The sequence below is a fragment of the Lactuca sativa genome, chromosome 4 (assembly GCF_002870075.4).
Source record: "Lactuca sativa cultivar Salinas chromosome 4, Lsat_Salinas_v11, whole genome shotgun sequence".
Classification (NCBI taxonomy): Eukaryota; Viridiplantae; Streptophyta; class Magnoliopsida; order Asterales; family Asteraceae; genus Lactuca; species Lactuca sativa.
Genome location: NC_056626.2, coordinates 39,423,485 through 39,446,496, shown reverse-complemented (window position 1 = coordinate 39,446,496; position 23,012 = coordinate 39,423,485). Strand labels below are relative to the sequence as shown.

The 23,012-nt window shown below is 33.2% G+C and overlaps 1 protein-coding gene across 1 annotated transcript; it reads right to left on the bottom strand.

Annotated features, from left to right (window-relative positions):
• Positions 1-4,796: 4,796 nt before the first annotated feature.
• LOC111917730 (miraculin) lies at positions 4,797-5,572 on the bottom strand. The gene has a single exon (XM_023913394.3). The coding sequence runs from the start codon at positions 5,547-5,549 to the stop codon at positions 4,881-4,883; it is 669 nt and encodes a 222-aa protein (XP_023769162.1). The 5' UTR covers positions 5,550-5,572; the 3' UTR covers positions 4,797-4,880.
• Positions 5,573-23,012: the final 17,440 nt, after the last annotated feature.

Here is a 23,012-nt window from a genome sequence, read left to right as displayed (position 1 = left end):
CCTTATCCTAATAAGAAAAAAAATCCGTCTCGGGGTTCGGTTCATTCATGTCGTCTTCAATTGTTGTACTATTTTTCTTTGTTTCTACCGTTTCCATGGTCCGCCTCCTTCCATGATGTTCATATCTGTTTCTACACTTTTTATGTTTAATGGATTTCCACTCACTGATGCTTTAACATCCATTCCGTTTTGGTCCAGTGCTCAATGCAACCCACATGTTTGATTGTGAAGCAACGAAACTCGACCAATATAATAAAGGAGAACATCAGTTCTTCTTTTTGTCTTATCTTCTGGTAAAAATTCTTTTCTAAATCTAACGATTATTCATAAATTCAAGAAATATATATATATATATATATATATATATATATATATATATATATATATATAAGGTTAGGTTATTTTGTTTTCACTATTTATTGTGTGCATGTATGACTGATTCTGGACCAATCATTTTAGTTATTTTAAGAAAAGTAATTAATGCAAATTACATGTTGAAGATATAATGAATATTAATTACATCTTCAGCATTTAATATACACAACTAACATATTGGTACCGGATATTGATACTCGACTGCCGGCTGGTGAATGTGTCACAAAGGTCAACTGATCGGACATTGGTTGAACACGCGAGTTTATTGAGTAATACCAGGTACATTCGACTTGCAATGCGCCCTGGGTTTGTTTTTCCGGCGAGGAGATCGGCATTGGTTGCTGATACTGTTTTGTCCACAGCGGCGGAAGACCGCCATGATCGGGTGAATTTGGACCAAAATGCCCACCCGTTATTGACTGCCAAGCAGGTCTTTCAAGTAGTTTTCCATTCAAATTAGATTAACTCTTTTTAGGTCAATAGATAAAAATAAGGTAAATTACAAATTTACACCTATGTTTTACACAAAGTTTTAAGTTCAGACTAAAATTTGAAATTGTCCCACTGTCTACTTAAGTTTGTATTTTTTTTTTCATATAAACCTAAAGACAAGCTTGGGATGATATCAAAGTGCGAAATATTTTATAATTTCTGGTAAAGTATACAGACCGAATTTGTAATACTCTCAAAATGTAAGAGTAAAACTATAGCCTTCATCCCTATTTTCAAAATTTGATACCGTCTAAGTTTCAAAATTTATCTCAACCAGATGTTTTGGTTGTTATAGTTGCTCACCTTCGGTTTTAAAATATCTATTTACCTCCATTTTTTCTTTTTATTATTTTTACATTTGAGATGGAGCGTATATATTTCTTTGTATCTCTCTATATATAAATTTTGAATTTAATTCCAGGTGAATATTATAAATTCGTAAGATGATTTGTTACTTTTATATATTTTTCTAAATAACATGGTATTTATTATATTCATATATTTTTTTTATTTACATTTAGGATGGACAAAGCGTATATGCATTAGAAGACATGAATTTGGTGATCATTACAAAGTTACTGATGCAGTGATTAAAGGACCTGGGAAACTGGACAATCTTTATTAATATCTATTATGATTTCTTTGTTTTTTTCTAGCGTTTTGATGTTGATCTAGATGAGGTTCACAAAAAGAGGTCATAACTGGTGTGATTGCATCTTTAGTAGAGATGAAAATGGGTCGATCTGGGTTGGGTTCGAGTTCAACCCATTTATTAATTGGGTTGAAAATTTCAACCCAACCCAACCTATTTATTTAAATGGTTTGATATTTCCAACTCAACCCAACCTTTCAGATAAATGGGTTGTAACCGGGTTGACTCGTTTATGTAATTCCCAAACCAACCTATTAAATAAATTGGTTAAATTTGGGTTGACCCATTTAAAATAAAAAAAATAAATTAACTAAGGATTACACCACTTAAATTAGTTATAGACTTAAATAAAATTTCAAAGTATGACAAAAGCACAGTCACAATTCACATATACAAAGAAATTATTCAAATAACATTAAAGATATGTAATTTCTAAGAGATTTTTTAGAGTGACTAGTATTGTCGGTGCCAAGAAAAAATGTAGAAATTAGGATTCCATTTTTTTAAAACATAAATAATAATACAAACATTGTAATTTATAAATTAATACTTAGATTAATACATGATGGTATTTTAATAATTATTAAATTTAATATAAATTAAAGTTAAAGGGGTTGGTGAGTTGAAAACGGATTAATAGTTTTTACCCGACCCAACCAATTTAATTAAATGGGTTAGACGGGTTGACCCATTTAACATAAATGGGTTGAAAATCTCAACCCAACCAGCTAATTTTGGGTTGGGTTCAGGCTGGGTTAGTTTTTGCTCGCTCTAATCTTTTGAGGAAGAGTTACATACGGTTGTTGAGAGAAGGGACAAAATCAAAAACAAGCTCAAGGTATGGAATGGAATCATTGATTCTATTGGAATGAAAAAAAAACGTATTGCTTTTTGTTGAATGGAATGAAAGTTAACCATTTCTTCACCAAAAATTGGTTCAGTACTAGCTTATTAGGAACCGGTTTACAGAATCATTTTTTAGAACTGGTTTAGTCAATGTACTTTCATGTAGGAAACCAATGTTTATTCTCCATTTTGACGTCACTGCACTCATGTTGTTTGATGTCCATTTGAAACTAAATCACTAATGAACCGGTTTGAAGTACATCTAGACACCCATGTGTGTTCTGGTGGGTTTAAACCTGGAAGACTAAGAGTAAAAAATTATGTAAGACCAGTTTTACGGTTTTACTCTTTAACATTCATGGTGTAAGGAGCTGATATCACATCTTTTTACAGGGTCCAAAGCTTTTCAACAACTTAAAGTTTTTCTTTGTTGGCGATTTTATAAAATCTTTCAAGAGTGATCTTTTAAACTTTTATTTTTAGTACATATACCGTCTAAATATGAAAAAATGCAACGAGTAGCAATGTGCTTTGGTTTTTGGTAAAAAAAATCAAATAAATTGTTAAAAACAAAAAATGAAAATGCGTAAAGACAAAGTAAATCGTTATTTAGTGTTTTCTTTTGGTAAAAAAATCTAAAAAAAAGTTGTAAACTGAAAGTACAGTGTTATTTACTGTATCTAAAAAAAATGAGCCAAATGGCAATGTATTTTGTTTTTTTGGTAAAGAAATTAAAATAAATTGCCAAAAAAACAGGAAAATATAGGTATCAATGTGCTTACGTTTTTCAAAAGCCAAAGGCCAATCACACAGAGTAAAATGTTTTGATTTTTTATTTTTAATGTGTTGTGTTGTAGTAATAGTTAATATTCTTTAATTGTAGAAGGTGCAACGAATACATTGTTTGTTGGTGGAACTATAATGGGATCTATTGGGCTTTCACCTGCACTGCCTTCGCCTAGGACATTATAAAGGGTTTGTTGCTGGTTTGGAACTCCCCTATATATTTGAATTGATTTACAGCGCCTATTTTCAAGCAGAATTGCTTCTCTTAACTTGAAAGAGGGTCTCTCCTATCCGGCTTGATATGAACAAGGTAGGCTAAGGATTTTGTTGTTCGAAAATGGTGATACCTCTTAAATGAAATTATTTTTATTACCTTTGCCTTCTTGCTGCAATATCTAAAGATAATAACAAACATAACAGTTTTGTACCAATTATTAAAAACTGTATAATATAAGTCCCTTTTTTTTTATTGTGTGTATACTCATAGCTTTACATTTTTTACAATATTGATAAGACAAACAAGCACACACTACCTCTCCGCTACACAACACACATAACCGATGAAGAGACGACCAAAACTATCAAGAAATCCACACCCCGCGTAGCGGGGTTTCACACCTAGTTTCTTTTATTTTTCTGTTCTTTCTAATTCATTTTATTACAAAAATCGAGGAACATAAACATTTTTTTTTATTTCTTTTTAGTTCCCAAGTTCCACTTAAAGTGGGAAGTGAGGAAGTTGATGAAATTAGAAGGGAAAATTTTTTGATGTTCCTGAAATTTTGAAGGATTGTCTTTTATCCTAACTTTTCTTCCAAAAGGAAGGAAAATAAGATTTTTTATTTTCTATTCCTTTCAACTAGGAAACACATAAAATGTTTATTTCTATTTTATTTCTTTCAAACTCTAGAACACGAAAATACAATATATTTTCCATTTTTTTCTTTGCTAAAACTCATAAACAAACGAGTTACCTTTTGGTGATCAATATTTGTTTTTTTAAACGACTAATTTTTTTATAATCAATTTTACTATAGCTATTATCAAAGTAATTATCTAACCCTCTGCTTTGATAATTGACAGAAGAACTTATTTAATGAGAAAATAAAACTAGTACTCATATAACTAGTTAAAAAGCCACATCAAAGCTAATATATGTTTATTAATATATAAACGATTGATATCATGTATGATTCTAGTTAACTAAGCTAATATAATTCTTATTAATATATAAATGATATATAAAATTTGTCATTTGGATGATGATATTCCTATGTGACCAAACTCTTTAAACTATTGCAATTGGGATATCCACATTAACATCCTCCAATAACGACAGAAAGTCGAAGACAATCCATCCACCTTCTATACTTGTATTTTTCAATACGAATCCAAAATTTTTGACTAGGAGATACACTACTATTACACATATAACAAAATTTGGCATTCATTGATAAGAGACATGCAACTTTAATGCTAAAAAGTTATAAATATTTATTTCGTAAGTACTCTAATACCAAATATGAGCATTAAGCCTTTTGAAACATAAAGAAAAGTGGTTTGTCACCAATTTTTTTTGACTAGGAGATACACTACTATTACACATATAACAAAATTTGGCATTCACTGATAAGAGACATGCAACTTTAATGCTAAAAAGTTATAAATATTTATTTCACAAGTATTGGGTACGTATTGAATATTAATTCTCTAATACCAAATATGAGCATTAAGCCTTTTGAAACATAAAGACAAGTGGTTTGTCACCAAGGGCGAGCCATTTCTTTCCATTTTCCTCTAAAATCCCCACATCTCCACACACAACTTTACAACTACTACTACAAACACTTGGACAAAACACTATTTTATATCCAATATCCCCAACCCTCTCGATCCTAAACCAATTACTTACGGTAGCCACCCCTGGCCGACCCACCACGCCGCCACTCCTCACGTAGTACTTTCCACCACCAAAACCACCACCATTGATCACCCTCCATACGGTGGACTGAACACATATTGTTGCAGCATTAAACAAAATATTGAGATCACTCGACAAGGTTATAGAATTTTGTTTTGTGTCAAGTGGTACAAATCTAAGAGGGAGACCGTTTGAGAGTTGGGTGTTTTCTTGAACAACGAAGGGAGGACAAATACCATCTCGTGAAGCAAGAGAGAGGCCACCACCACTACTATCGTTTGATTGGATTGGGGTTATATGGTACTTTAACCCTGGTTGGACCTCATGACCATCAGAGTCGAAGGGGATAGATGTATCGGTGATGGTGTCGATGGCAGCAGTGATGGTGGTGGTGGTTTCAAGGGGTTGGGGAGAAGTTATATAAAAGGAAGAGATGAGAGTGGATAAGAGAGTTGGAATTAGAAGCTTCAACTTCATCTTGTGTTTGTAGCGAGTGAAGGAAACAAGAATGGTGGGACTATATATAGACATAGACAACATGGCTATAAATAAAGTCTATAATCTGCCAATTTAACATAGAATTAAGGAAGATATTATTCTATTTCATGTATTATTTAACTATAAGTTGAGTACATTATTGGTCATATACTTTATATTTAATAATCACCAATTATATAATTATTATTCATAATCAAACTAACTTAAATAATCACTTATGGTTAACATGTACAAGTTTGTTTTATCAAATTGTCCTTTTTATCATTTAGTTATCCCATATTTTTATCAATCATTTTAGGTTGGACGAAAACAATATGAGTTGGACGATTGTGAGAAAAATATGAATACCTAATTAATAAGAAAAACTTGTTTACATATTTAAATGAAAAAAAATACCAATATAAAAGTAATATTTATTAACTACAATCCATGATGTACACCAAACGCTACATTGTTCTAAGAAAATTGAGTAATTTAACCTCAATTTAATGTTTACTTAAAAACAACCAAAACAATTTGTTTTCGCAAAAATAACCATTTTATCTACACTGGGAAACTAATAAAAAATTATTTTTCTGACAAAAAATATATTTTAGATTGATAATCCGGAATTTCAGACCAACATTCTAGATTCCGGACTGAAATTTTAGAGGTCGAAAAAAAGTTCTCGAATTTCAAGAACAAATCCGAAATCTGATGAACAATCTTGAATTTCGAGAAAAAAAAATCATTTTTACTTAAATTTAACAAATGTTAAACAAACATAGTAAATGTGAACTATATACAATATTAAGACATAAAATCGGACATTTGATTGAAAAAACAATGACATTAAAAACTTCGAAATTGACACTTTGGACATTTCAAAAATAAGTAGAGAGATTTCTTTTGAAAAGAAAAGCATAAAAGAACTCCAAAATTTGAATATCAAATCTAGAATGGGAATTCGGGAGTAAGTGATCATTTTTTCAAAAACTATTTTTTTAAAACTCACTTATAATGGTTAGTTTACTCAATTTTCCTTAATTCTTTCACCGTGTTGCTAAACAAGATTATACAAAAATTATTTTTCGTTCTATTGTTTTTCATTCGGCCATGATAAAATTATTATGAAGATGAAAAACTACCACAAAAACAGTCTTCCACATACGGTGGAACATGTTAATTCTTGTATGTATTAGCTTAGTGATAGAAAAACACATCGTCTGCTTATTATATGGTTGCTAGTTTTAGCGAGAGCATTAGCGCATGACTTTTCCAAATCACGAAGAGACTTTTTGTGTCACAAAATCCGATACAATTTACCTTTTACCGACTACGAAACCAAAGTTTAAAGGAATCAAACAGCTAATAATTTGTAGCAAATTAGTGACAAAACAACAACCGGTCCTTATAACGACAAAACAATGACAATATAACTTGGGATGTAAGACTTTCTCTAAATTACATACAATTTCAACAATATTGCCTTGCAACTGACGCATGTCGTTTATGATGAGTTTTATGCAAAACAAATAAACTTAAACTCTTAAGCGTGCATGCAGCCCTAATAAAAATATATGTTTTCTCTATTGAGCCCATAACTAAGAACATCAAAAAGAAACCCTAAGAACCCTAGGTAATTTTCAAAAGTACTAAATTAAAGGTTTAGGGTTACATATATTTTAGTTGTTATAGCAAACAACTAGAATTCTCCTTTGTTGATCTCTTGGAATCAAGCACCACAGGTGTCGTGCCTCTAATGGAATCACACCCAAACTAGCAAGATGAAAACTATAGAGAGAGGAGAAGAGAGTCAAGATTTTGTCCAAGGCTCTTAGAAGAAAGGCATGGACAAAATTAAGGGGCTAGGGAATCCTTATATAGTTGAGGAAACTTGGTGTCAAAGCGGGATATGCCCTAAATCTTTGCTTGTGACCAAACAGCCCATTCCCCTTATCCAAGGGGCTTGGACGAAAACTCTTGGGGCTTGACCAAGTGATTTTCGTCCACCTCAACCAATGAGGTCCTTGGGCCTTCTTTCTTCGACTTTTAATAAATAACAAAACAGTCCCTGCACTTTTAATTAATCCAATTAATCCCAAAATTAATTCCAATTAATTTTTGATTAATTATTAATTAAATAATATGATTTCTAATTAATATATTAGTTTCATAACACATTAATAAATCATTTATTTCAATTTATTAATCACATATTAAATTAATCTCTCTCTCTCTCTCTCTCTCTAAAAGTCATCATGTCCAATTGCTAGGTTTGAGGGCAACCCAAAATGACTGTGCTACTATCAATTCAAGTTTATACTAATTACAGTTATGGGTTTAGACACCTAATCCAACATTCTCCCACTTAGATAAGTCTATAACTATAACTGCTAGTATAACTTCTGAATCAATCAACAAATTATAGCTTCCAAAAGTTGTTGTCGAATTGTGACCCAGTCAGTTACGTGTCCTAAGATAAGTGATCAAATATTCCTCCGTTCTACAAGATATCGTACGGACATGAAACATAGATTATAGTCAATCTTATTGTCCAATTTTTGTTTCCCGATTTCTGATTTGTGATGACGATATAAGACTTATAATTGAACACATCAATTTAGTCTTGGCTAGGCCTAGCACATATAAGTCAACACCAAATCATAAAGGGTCCCAAAGATATCACTTTCCCCGTTAGGGCAAAAGGAATGAATAAACTTTGACCTATATGTTTGCACTATTTACTCATCAAATCATGCACAACAATACATTTTATAACATCAAGTTACTGACGTGTTTACGTATTATTAATGCACAACTGACTTGTAAACCACGACTCATATATATCCATTTCAAGAATATAAGATATTATCGTCTCATAATTACTCGTGATAAAATTCATGAAGTAATTCTATGAGTGTGGATTTATCCAATACTCAAAATCCCCATTTTCTAAATACTCGTGAATATTGTAGTAACCATTTCAATGTCTAATCTCCATAGACAATCTACAATTCAATTCATGACAATATTCATTCAATACTTACTTCCTAAAGTATGAGCGACTGTGAAGTTTCGAATAATCAAATTATTCAGGAAGTAAAACATGTAAAGTGAAATACAATAATAACCTAATTAACTATGGTCTCAAAACTATTGAATATAAATAAAACTCTTATTATTTAATCACCATATTAATTAAGACTTTATTCATTGTATAATGTTTCGAGTAATCAACTAACCGCTTGAATTAAACATCAGTCATGCCATGTTATAAACATGCGTACTATGTTTCTCTATGGTCCTTCCTTTGTGAACAGATCGACTGGACACTATTCCAATGATGCTCATTTCACAACTCCAAATTCTTGTCACTACTAAAACGTGTTGGAATTCCAACCTTACATGTATTGTCCTTCTGTGACGTCGATACTTCAAATTCTCAGAGACTTAGCCAATGGTATTACAAAATGTCCCATTTGAACTTTGTTACTATAAAAAATTCCATGGTAATGAAGTTTTTAAATTCAAGGTACACTCCTTGAACACTTCTTCAGCATTAAAGTTTCCAACTTACATATAGATTCAACAATCAACTCTTATTATGGAAACATTTCCATATTTCTACACGACCATCAATTTTGACCAAGAATCAGCTCAATCTAAAACATGTCACTATGGTCCTTCCAAACAATATCATACCTCCAACTGTCCATAAGCAATCATTCTTTTGGTATTACCTTATAATGTTCTTGACAGTTGTTAAACAACTTTAGTCACACAAAGTTCTAGTCCCTTTTCTCTTTTCAATGCCCAAGGCATTTGGAAAAATCAAAACAAGTGAATATTATTACATATGAAGTCGATCCTATATCCAAAGCATATGGGGCTCGATTCATAATGTCTTACATAAGGATCTGGCATATATTCTGTCTCTTGCTATAATATTTATATATATCGAATTTCCTATGCTGAATCATTTGAACATGATATTCATATATGTCCAAGACTAAGTTCTATCAAACCCTACAATCTAAACCTTTAGATTTGAAATGAAGTATGAGTGCCCTCTCCTTTAAGCCTATCATAGAGAAACAACAATTCCCAAACTTTGCAATTTGTAAATTGAAAATTTTGTTCCCTACGAATAGTATTGTTAACATGCAATACTAGCATGACAATTATGCTCTCACTAGCATAACAATTATGCTCCCAATAGCTTTGACATGTACCCATAAATCAACTGGACTTCTAGAAATCAATACTCTTGGCTTTCTTACTAAAGTGTAGATTTCTGATATGTGATGCTTCGATAAGTCTCCAACTAGGCTTCTTAAGCTTATACACCTTTATTATATAACATATATATGTGTTTAAACACTTTTAGAACTTATGACTACATGTCTTAAAAGTTTAAACAACTCCTTGCCAATTCTCATAATTCAAAATATGAAGAGGATGTTGTAATCATATTATGAATTTGAGAATGAAATTAAAACAACTACTAACCATAATGATATTTATCAGATCTTTCAAAATCTACTAGGAAAAGTGTTTCCTCATAACTATTCTCATAAATTAGAGCAAAACCTTTCGCCACCTAGATTTTATGGTGTAGACGTTCCCATCCATGTGAATTTATCATTTCCAACATACAATCAGAAGGCAAGGTTTAGGTCAAAAACAAATTCAAATTTAGTTTTCCTTTATGGACTGAACTTCATTATTCTAAATTTCTTGCCCTCTGGTAGCACAAGAGCCTACCAGTGCTTCCATGTTGTTAAGCAGCTCATCCATATTGATCAATGTACTTCACTAACCAACGTGCTTTGTTTTTGCAGTCGAATGAGAACCATAGAACTCATAAGTATTGCCAACTCAACTGGAAGGTGCCCAGAAACAAGAATGTGTCAACTGAACAAGATAGGTTATTAACCTCAGATTGTGCGCTAGTGATAACTAAAAAGGTTCATTGTCGATTGACTCATGAAACTATCAAGATCAATAAGACTCCCACTGAGTTCTTGACATATAAGTTTCCCTCTTAAGGGACATTACTTGGCAAGCTAAAACAAATATTCAAAAGTTAGTGTGGATTCCCGATAAGAAACACTTCATGTAATTGGTCTTATTTCATCCTTTGTTTTAACCAAAACACTAAAACTTCCAATTCCAATTGTGCTTGAGTAAGAAAGCGTTATTACTCCACATTTCATGAGGTGTTATAAACCTACTTAGTACGAAATTAGTTTTTCAAGATACGATCTGTAGTGACTGGGGTATGGTTCTAAAACTAGATTGGAAATGAAGTATGACTCATCTCTCGATTTAACCATTTCAACAATATCTTATTCCTATTCTTAGTCATGCAGTTGCACTAATATGTTCTTCGAGGATCAATTGTGATATAGCTCCACAATCATTAAGACAATCATAAAACATGATGCTAAAGTACTCCCTTTTCCTTTCAGATTGGAGAAACTCTTATCGTTTTGCCTAATAGATTCTTCATATTCATTCTGCTACTCTTTGAATCCTTTTCAAAGTATCAAAATTATGCTTAATCTTATAAACACAACCATATTTAGTAAAACATCATTAAATCATGACAAATAGAGTTGTCATCCTTTGTGGTGGATGTGAATAGTCTACATCAACATGTACTAGATCCATTAGTCCTTCACTTGATGCACATAAGCATGTGATATGTGAATTATTCATAATTTTCCAACGATTAAGATTCTGATACATCATGTAATTCAGTTTGCATGATTCCAAGTTTCTATTCAATTGAACCTTGGGTGATGAGAATTATTTATCACTTAATTAATTATGACAATACCACAAGTGATATCATAAGAATCAAATCCACAATTAACATTGCTAATAATAGAAATGTAACCAACACTTTCATAAATGACATTGCAAGGAAATGTATAAAATAAGGCAACCAAATAAACTAAAATTTCACTTCTATTGAAAATAAATGAAAAATTGGAACTTGTCCTTACAAAGCATAAAATGAAAAACTAGACATCTCCGAAGAGTAATAGTAATCTATTAAGTTATCATAACTCCTAAGTAGTAGCTCCAAATTCTGATCATCGAACCATGCGACCAAAGTCCATCTCTCACGATCAGATTTAACTCACTCTTCTTAAGATTCCTTCTTTCTTTTAGATCCTACAATAACATCAAAATGTGATCATCACATCATGTATTAAGAGTCTATGAATAGGAATAATGGAATTAGATAATGGATGCTCCTGAAGTAGAGTCACACAACTTGACTTCACTATCTTTGAGATATTTCAAGTACTTTGGGCAGCTTCGCAACCAATGTCCCTTCAATTGGCAATAGAAACATATGGAATCTTTAGGGTTAACACATGGAAACTCTTTAGGGTTAACCCTGTTGGGTTTTGAGCATTCTAACACTCCTATGGTGTACATGCAACCCTAAATAGTTTGGAACTATGTTCTCTCTATTATACATGCAAATATCAATTTTCCAAGGTATTGTTCTAACTAGCATAATATAAAGTACATATAATATAAAAACTAGTAGAATTACATAGCTCTTTATTGGTGCTTGATTCCATGGAGCTCAAGAGCCTAGTGCCCCAAATGTAACACCTCAAATGGTTCACACAACACCATGAACAACTTGGAATAACCATGAGAGAAGATATGATTCTTATCACTCTATGAAATCGGCTTGCCCTCTATGTTATGCACATAGTGCCAATTTCACCAACCAATGGGGTCTTTATATAGTGTGCACATTAGGGTTACACCATGTAACCTATGACTTTACCCATTCCTTATGCTCCATGGGTTTTAACCTCCATGGAGTATCCATGGGCCACCATATGGGTTAAACCCAACATAAGGAATCATGGATCATAAGCCCACATATATAAGAATCAATGATTTACACAATCAATCCCCATATATTTAATTAGTCTCTTTTTGATCACTAAATTAATTCCAAATTAATTCTTGATCAGTTTAATTAAATAATATGATTTAATATTAATATATTAGAACTTATAATATATTAATGAGTAAATTACGCGAATGGTCCTTATGGTTTTGGGTAATTTGCACACTTGGTCCCTAACTTATTTTTTTAACTCGGAAAGTCCCTACTGTTTGTTTTTGTTACGCGCTTGGTCCCTACTATTTGTTTTTGTTACGCGCTTTGTCCCTGTCTTACCTAAAAAAACTATTATTTAAATAGGGAAAAATGGAAGAGTAGGTAAGGTAAGGTGAAAAGGGTGGGGTTGGAGGTGTGTTTATTTAAATAAATTAAAAAATCAAGGGAAAAATAGTTTTTTTAGGTAAGGCAGGGACCAAACGCCCAACAAAAATAAACAGTAGGGACCTTCCGACTTAAAAAAATAAGTTAGGGACCAAACGTGAAAATTACCCTAAACTATAGGGACCATTTGTGTAATTTACTCTATATTAATATGGCACAAATATCTTCTTCTCATTAAAAGGTCTACCCAAATGTTCCGATGTCATGCAACCCAAATAGACCATGCCGGGTCGGGTCAAGTATATACCAATTATAGTTATGGACTTAGACACTAATCCAACAGTCTCCCACTTGGATAAGTCTAATAACTATTATTGCAAGTATAACTTCACAACCTGACCAACAATCGTAGCTCTTAAAAGCTGCTGCCGAACTCTGAACAAATCAATGACACGCCCATTAGATAAGTGATCATATATTCCTCCATTCTAGATATCATATGGACTGAGACATGGATTATAATCATTCTCTCTGTCCATTTTTTGTTTCCTGATTTCTGATTTATGACGATCGACTAATTGACCAAATCAAATCAGTCCAGGCTTGGCCAAGCACTTAGGGGTGCCATCACTAAATCATCGAGGGGCCCACATATATCGCTTTTATCCCATTAGGGTAAAAGGAATGGATAAACTTCGACTCATATGCTTGTACTGACTACTTTTTGAATCATACACAAAGACACGTTTTATAACATTGAGTTACCAATGCGTTTTCATGCAATCGATGTATAACCAACTCATAGTCAACAACTCATATCTCTAGGTTTGAAGAATATAAGATATTATCGTCTCATGATTCACTCGTGATAAAATCCATGAAGTGATTCAAATGAGCGTGGGTTTAATCCAATACTCAGAACTTATGAGCACTCATGAATGTTGTAGGAACCATTGCTATGTCTAATGCACATTAGACAAATCTTACCAGCCAGATTCATGACAGTCTTGATTCATATCTACTTCCAACATACGACCGACTATGGATGGTTTGAAGAACATAGTTATTCGGGAAGAATGACCTAGTTATTCTGGAAGTCAAAACATGCAAAGTGAAACACAAAAATAATACTAATCTTGTATGGCCTCAACACTATGAGTGTAAATAAAACATCTTTTTATCTAAGCATGTAACGCCCGTAGATCAGGGCTAGTCAATTTAGAGACGATAAGCGTCAAAAATGACTTTTTTGGGAAAGATTATTTAGAAGGAGTAATCTTAACTAAGATGTAGTTTATGTTACAAGGTTTCTGGATATATAAAGAACGCAAAATCCGAGTTATAATGAAGAAGTTATGACCTGTCGAAGTTTCGCGACAGAACCGACATGACACAACGCGGCGTAAATAGTGAATTTACATTAGAGCGATATTTATCCAAAACAATCTAAATGAGAATTGAATATCTCATTGATAGTAGTGCAACGACGGAAAGAAGGACGAAAACGGACGTCAGACGAAGGAGTTATGAGTTTATAACGGAGTTTTCCTGTCCCGGCCTACTAAAAATAATATATAAGTAATATAATTATAATATATTATAAATAAAGTCAAAATTAGCCAATTGAGTCTAAACGAGAGTTGTAGATCATAATCTCACCTTCGCGTCGATATAAAGAACGTCGAAAACGGAGTTCTTATGCGATAGTTATGAATTTCTGAAGTTCGGGGCGCGAACCCCAAAGCTGTGTCAGAGACCACGACGTGGCAAGAAGTGCCACGACGTGGCAAGTCTCCTGACACCTCCGGGAGTCCCCCAGATGCAACTTGCAATGACGTATGAAGTGACGACTAAGCCCACGACGTGGAAAACGGGTGTCACGACATGGCAAGGGCCAAATTTGCCCTATAAATAGATTTGAAGGGCCAGCCGACTATGGTTGCTCCATCCCTTCTCTCCCACTCCCGATACACCCTCTAAGCCCTATTTTAACCCCCCGAAGCACCGGTATCAACCCCGAGACCCGAAGTGAGTCCCGAAGCCCCGAAGATCCCGAGAAGAAAAGAGTTTCCGAGCCGAAGCTCTACCCGCGAGAAACCCGGTGTGTGAAGATATCCCGGTTTCACCGAAGAATACTACTCTTAGAGATGTAGTGCTGTCCGATCATCTTCTGATCAAATGAGTGTATAGTCACTTTCATCTTACACATAGATATGAAGTATTTTATAAAATACGTGCTATGTGTATATATATTGTTGTTTATATGTGTCAGTGTGTGGTTACTTTCTTATAACACATAAATATAAAGTATTAGCTATGAAATACGTGTTATGTGTTATATATTATTTGTCTATTTGAGATGGGCCTGGAGTTGATGTTTTTATACGGGTGTTAAATGATTCAAACTATATATGTATTTTATATCTACAAAATATGTTGGGTAGAACATGGGTAGATGAAATAGTGGCAACTATGGAGTTAGCGCCTATTGTATAAACCTTGGTGACTATGGAGTTAGCGCCTATTATGTAAACCTTGGTGACTATGGAGTTAGCGCCTACTGTTAGATAAACCTTGGTGACTGTGGAGTTAGCGCCTATTGTATAAACCTTGGTGACTATGGAGTTAGCGCCTATTGTATAAACCTTGGTGACTATGGAGTTAGCACCTATTATGTAAACCTTGGTGACTATGGAGTTAGCGCCTATTGTTAGATAAACCTTGGTGACTATGGAGTTAGCGCCTACTGTTAGATAAACCTTGGTGACTATGGATTTAGCGCCTACTGTTAGATAAACCTTGGTGACTATGGAGTTAGCGCCTATTGTATAAACCTTGGTGACTATGGAGTTAGCGCCTATTGTATAAACCTTGGTGACTATGGAGTTAGTGCCTATTGTATAAGCCTTGGTGACTATGGAGTTAGCGCCTATTGAGTAAACCTTGGTGACGATGTGACTTCGTGCCTGTTAAGTGAACCTTGGTGACTATAGAGTTAGCGCCGCTTGAGTAAACCCCGACGACTATGGAGTTAGCGTCTGATAACTATGGATTTAGTACTTGATAGATAAACTTTGGCAACAATGGACTTCATGCCAATTCCTTAGGTCAATCCTTAGGAATGAATGAATAAAGGATAGTTGATTCTTAGGGTAAAACCTTAAGAGTAAAGAATATAATGGGGATGGGTAATTGGGTTGTTTGTTTAATGATTTAATATAATAATTGTATTATTGTGGGTTGAAAACCCTATATGCTAACCAGGCTCCCAAGCCTGACCCACTCAGTTTTCTTTGTATCACAGGTATTGATATGATTGCGTTAAAGAAGATGTAAATCAATAGTGTAAATGAATGTATGTTTTGTTTATGCTTATGTGTCTGTATCGGAACATGACATCCCAAAGTTTTATTATTAAATGAAAATACATTCTCTTTGAGAAATGTTTTGATAAGTTATTATCATATCTTGTTTTGGGAACAAATTCCGCAACCGTTTTCTTTAAAAGATTACTCTGATTTTAAAAACAAAGCATAAACAAATCGGTCTTTTCTGGCCGTGAAATTGGGGATGCCAGAAAGCACCATATGGATTACTCATTATTCATGTTTCGATTGATCAACTTAATACTTGAATTAAAATAGTAGTGATGCTATGCTCCAATCATGCACACACTGTTTGTCTAAACAATAGTTATGCCATACTCCAAGTATGCACACTATGTTTACATATGGTCCTCTCTTTGTGAAACAGATCGATTGACAATATTTAAATGATACTTATTTCACAATTCCAATCCTTATTGTAAATGTAAGAATACCAAACTCTTGCCATTTACTATAATCTGTTAGATTCTAAACTATATGAAATGATTGCCTTTTAATGACTATGCACAAAGTCACAAAGACTTGGCAATAGACATTACATAGTATTCCAATGGAAAGCAATCCCATGGAAATGAAATCTCAAATTCAAAGTATATTCCTTTGAACATCCTTCTTTGCATTAAGATTTCTAATCTTACACAGTTTCAATGAATAACTTCTACCTATGGAAACAATTCCACATTACCATTTTGACAATCACTTCTGAACAAGAGTTGCCTCTTTTCAGAATATGTCAATATGGTCCTAACCATATACTTCCAATTGTCCATGAGCAACCAATCTTTGGTAAACCTCAGATTGTCCTCGACAATTGCTTAATCATTTTAGTCATATCCAGTTCTATTCCTTTTTCCCTCTTAATGTCCTAGGCATTAGGAAAATTTATAATGGATAAATATTATAGCACATGTAATCAAACCTATACCCAAAGCATATGGGACATGATTCATGCTATAAAATTTTTATTTGCCATGTTATCACAATTCGAACTATGAAGAGGTATGCCATAATCATAATCGAATTTTGAGAACGCTACGTATATAGAATTTCCTTATGTTGACCCATTCCAACATAACATTCATATATATCCTTGACTAAAGTTGATTAAAATCTCAATCTAAGCTTGTAGAATTGGAATGAATTATAAAATCCTCTCCCTTAATTATAGGAAAACAACTTTTCAAAGTGAATTGAAACTTTTGTTTTCTATAATTAACATTGCTAACTTGCAACATAATCATCATGCTCCCACATTCCATAATGATTATTATCTTACTAGCATAACACTTATGCTCCCACTAGCTTTGACATGTACTCATAAATCAGCTGGACTTCTAGAAAAACAATACTTTATTGACTTTCTTACCAAAGTTCAAATTTCTGATACGAGATGCTTTGATAAAACTTTATCAAAATCATACACCTTTCCTTAGATAGCACACATGTGTGTCTAAACAATTTCAGAACCATGAAAAGGGATGCTGTAACCATAGTCTGAATTGTTTAGACCTTTGCCATTTCTCACAAGTCCATGTGAGTGTGTCGGTTAACCACACACGCTCCACTAACGACTTTGAGAATGCAAATATCACAATTGCTATCTACTTAAAATCTACTTAGTAAAAGCATTTCCTCACCATCATTTTCATGAATCGGAGAGAAACCTTATGACACATAAATTTTATGTGGTGTAAGTGTTCCTATCCATGTGAATTTGTCATAACCATAATCACAATACAAGGTCAGTGGCAAATCCAAACACATATGGACTAAAGGTCGTGGGCTAGTGATTAACAATACTCATGATTAGTTCTTGAAACTATTTCAGGATCTTTTAGACTCCCATTGTCCTCTTAACATATAAGACTCTCTTGCCAAATATTTAAGAGATAGTGTGGATTCTAATCAAGACAAAAACTTCACACAGTTGGCCTTAGTTGTTCTTTATTTTATCCAAAACATCACAACTTACTTATTTCAAATATACCAGAGCAAGAAAACATTTTACTCTACATTTGACAAGTGTTTTAAACATTTCTTAAGATTATGTCACTCAAGCTTCAATCTTGGAGTATGACTCTAAGATTTGATTTTGGAACAAAGTATGATTTATCTTTTGATTTAACCATTTCAACAATTCATGATTCCTCTCCTTAGCCAAACAAATGAACTAAGGTGTCCTTAGAGGATCAATTGTGATATGGTTTCATAATCACTAAGATAATCATAAAACAAGATGCTCAAGTACTCTCCCATCTCTTCAGATTGGAGAAACTTTTATCTTCCTACCTTATTTGATTCTTTTTATCCGTTCTGTCATACATTAAAACCTTTTCAATGTTTCAAAATTACTCTTAAACTTGTAAGCATAACCATATTTACTGAACTTTAGTAAATCATAATGAATAATATTATCAACCTTTGTGGTGGAGCTGAACAACACACAACCAAGTGTATCCAATCCTTTAGTCCTTCACTTGACTCACACATACATGTGAACAAGGTCTTAGTCTTAATTTCCCAAAGATGAAAATTCTCATTCATCACACAATACAACTTGCATGATTCCAAGTTTCTATCCAATTGAAACTTGGGTGATGAGAATCTTTCCTTATTTGGTAAATTATGACACTATCAAAAATGAAAGAATCAAATCCATTTACCAATATTGCTTATCAATGGAAACATATAAACAACGATTTTTTCACAAATGCCATTATAAGGATACTTAAAATAAATAAATAAAAATTTATTTAAAAAATTGCGGAAAAACATATCCTTAAAATGCAAATATATATGAAAAACATTTTGTTGTCTATTCCTAAGCAATATATATCATAACTCTTATGCAACAGCTCATGCGATCGAAATCCATCTTCGCGATCAGAATCAACATAATCATACTATAAGCTTCCTTTGATTCTTCCAAAACATCAAAATGTAATTACATTACATCAAGTATTAAGAATCTCAAAAAGAGACTTAATCGAGTTAGATAATGGAGTTTACCTGAAGCAAAGTCAAACCTTTTGACTTTATCTTCCTTATGAAATTTCAGGTAAATTGGGCAGCTTCGCAACTAATGTCCCTTTTATTGGAAAAAGAAATATATGGACTCTTTGGAAATGGTATACGGTACTATCACCAACTTAGACTTTCTCTTTACCATTAGGTCAAACGACTTGACCATGGCCGATCCCTTTCAATTGGGAAGAGAAAGTTTTCTGGACTTCCAATGTCACCATTGTCAATGTCCAAATAGGTTTGGGAAGTAGATCTTCAAATCTAATTTGCTTTACCAATGCTCCAAACCATTGCTGATTCAACATCATTAAGCAAATAGGTAAGATCATTAAGGGTCATGTCGTGATTTGTCATCAGGGAGTGACTGAAGAACCAAGTCAACAACAAGCTACCTCGAGAATTCAACACTCGACTCTCCCGACTTGTCAATACGTGACTTAACCTCTAAGATGTAAACACATATAGACTTTGATTGCCAATAGGGATTAAGTGACTTAGAACTTATCAAGTCTTGAAACTTGTGGGATAGGGAGATTTATTGGAGGAGGTGGAGGAAGTAAAGTATGATTTCCAGTCCCACTAATGCACAACAAAGGGATTGATCTTTCACCTTGGTTGCCATTTGGGATATCATCTTCATTAGGAAGCTTGTTCCTAATGATTTGGGAAGACCATAGTTGTCTGAAGGAGACATCTATAAGGGAGAAATTCAAGTTAGTTAATTTAAAGTCCTTAATATAACACCCAATATGAAATATTAAGGCTAGGACCCAACAACCTACTTATAACTGGAAGAGGGATGCCGTAATCTGAGTTATAAAATAATTGAAGGTAGGTAAATGACGATTTACCAATTTCCACCATGAAAAACGAAATATAATTAAGTTTTAATTGGATTTGAAACTCCTAGATCTTTTGAGATACATTGAACTTTCAATGGCATGTTTGAATCTCGATTGTGCCCTCTCAAGTTTGTGACTGGGATGTCGAGGATCACAAACAAGGTGTGAATAACCATGCAAATATACTTGGTACCCTTAATATTTATCACCTAGTCGATGTGCCAGTTAACCACATACGCTCCACCGATCTATGATAAATTTAAGTTACCCTTTGCCACACTTGGTCAGTCCCAGGTTAGTGTGTCGGTTAACCACACACGCTCCACTAATGACTTAACAAGGTGCAAAGTGCAATTTTCATGGGTTAGCACCTTTTCACATTCTCCTAAGTAACTAAGATTGGGAATTTATAAGTGTTTAGTTACTTAGTATTTATCATTTTACTTTTAATGAAGGGAGAATTATAGTCCTTTCCTACCCGTTCGGCTAACGACCCTCCACCAGTCAAGGAAGCGGTGGGTGAGAGTGGACACCCATTAAACAACCATTTTATAGGCAGTAACCTTATACCCCCCTTATAGACCGGCTTCGTGAATGAGGCCTACTAATGGTAAGATTGACTTTATCTTATACATATCTATATAATTAAAATTATAATAATAGTATAAGGGTTGAATTTTAAACTTTTAAAATTCTAAGGTTTAATTTGGAATTAAAGCATACATGGGGTGGTAACTTTGCAAATTCCAAAACTTTGAGGGAAAATTTTGAAACTATTCAAAACTCTTGGATTTTCATAACTTAAGATTTTAATAAAAGTTTTAAAAAACTTTTAATGAAGAGACTCTTGGACATCCATAACTTGAGGACAAGTTATGGAGTCCATAAAAACTATTTATAAGAAAAGGACTCTTCATTTTTTTGTAACCTAAGGCAATTTTATGAGTTTTAAAAATTCATAAATGTGACTTTTCATATAACTTGAGGACAAGTTAGAAGAACACATTTTATGATCAACTTTTAGATCAATTTGAATTGAAAAATAACTAACACATAATTTTTTCGTTGATCTAAAATAACTCATAACACAAGGTAACACAAAAAAACTTTTGGTAATCCATAACTTGAGGACAAATTATGGACTCCATTAAAATAAATTTAGATCAAGAATTAACTAGCAAACACCTTTTGCAAATAATTCATATGATCTACCAAAACTCATAAGCATGAACAATCGATATCAACAATTTCATATAAGTTTTCTATTAAACTAAAACAACTCATAACAACAAGATAATTCATATCAACAATTTTCAAGAACTTAGCTAATCACATAAACTAAAAAAAAATCTTGAAACTTTGACAATTATTATTTATTTGGATGAGAATAAACATTACCATAACATCAAAATTAAGTTTTATGAACAAAAACACTTTATGGTAATGATTCTAATCCAAAACAGGTCAAAAAAATGTTTTTTTTTTCACTGAACAGTCACCACCTCGTGGTGAACTGGCAGATTCCAAAAAAATGATTTTTCTTGCAAATAGCATCAAATATAATTGAAAACAAGCCTAGGATCTGATACCACTGTTGGGTTTTGAGCATTCTAACACTCCTATGGTGTACATGCAACCCTAAATAGCTTGGATCTATGTTTTCTCTATTATACATGAAAATATCAATTTTCCAAGGTATTGTTCTAACTAGCATAATATAAAGTACATATAATATAAAAACTAGTAGAATTACATACCTCTTTATTGGTGCTTGATTCCATGGAGCTCAAGAGCCTAGTGCCCCAAATGTGACACCTCAAATGGTTCACACAACACCATGAATAACTTGGAATAACCATGAGAGAAGATATGAGTCTTATCACTCTATGAAATCGGCTTGCCCTCTATGATATGCACATAGTGCCAATTTCACCAACCAATGGGGTCTTTATATAGTGTGCACATTAGGTTTACACCATGTAACCTATGAATTTACCCATTCCTTATGCTCCATGGGTTTTAACCTCCATGGAGTATCCATGGGCCACCACATGGGTTAAACCTGACATAAGGAATCATGGATCATAAGCTCACATATATAAGAATCAATGATTTACACAATCAATCTCCATATATTTAATTAGTCTCTTTTTGATCACTAAATTAATTCTAAATTAATTCTTGATCAGTTTAATTAAACAATATGATTTCATATTAATATATTAGAACTTATAATATATTAATATGTCACAAATATCTTCTTCTCATTAAAAGGTCTACCTAAATGTTCCGATGTCATGTAACCCAAATGGACCATGCCGGGTCGGGTCAAGTATATACCCATTATAGTTATGGACTTAGACACTAATCCAACAAACACATGGAACTATCTCATAACTAACCTTTCTCTTTACCATATGATCAAACGATTTGACCTTTGCTGATCCCTTTCCATTGGGAAGAGAAATATGTTTTGGACCATCACTGTCACCATTGTCAATGTCCATGGAAACTTTGGAATCAGACCCTTTAAGCACTTCTACTTCAGATGTGCTCTTAAGCATTTCTGCTTCAGAAACAATCAACATTTGGGTAAGATCAATTAGGATCATGTATATATTCCTCATATGAAAGTTCTTAATGAACTGAACATACGACTTAGGAAGCAAAAGAAGAACCCAATCAATTTCTTGCTCTCTTGGGAAAACGACACTCATTCTATCTAATTTGTCAATGTACGATTTCATTTCCAGAACATGCACACATACATGATTTCCTTCTTGATGTCTTCATGCCAATAGGGCTTGAGTAGTTTTGTATCTTTCGATTTGAGGAAAACGTGACATTGGGAGAGTCACTGGAGGAGGAGGTGGAAGAGTTGAAGAAGCATGATGTCTAGTTCCACCATTTCACGAATAAGAGAAAACATTTTCATCTTGATTAG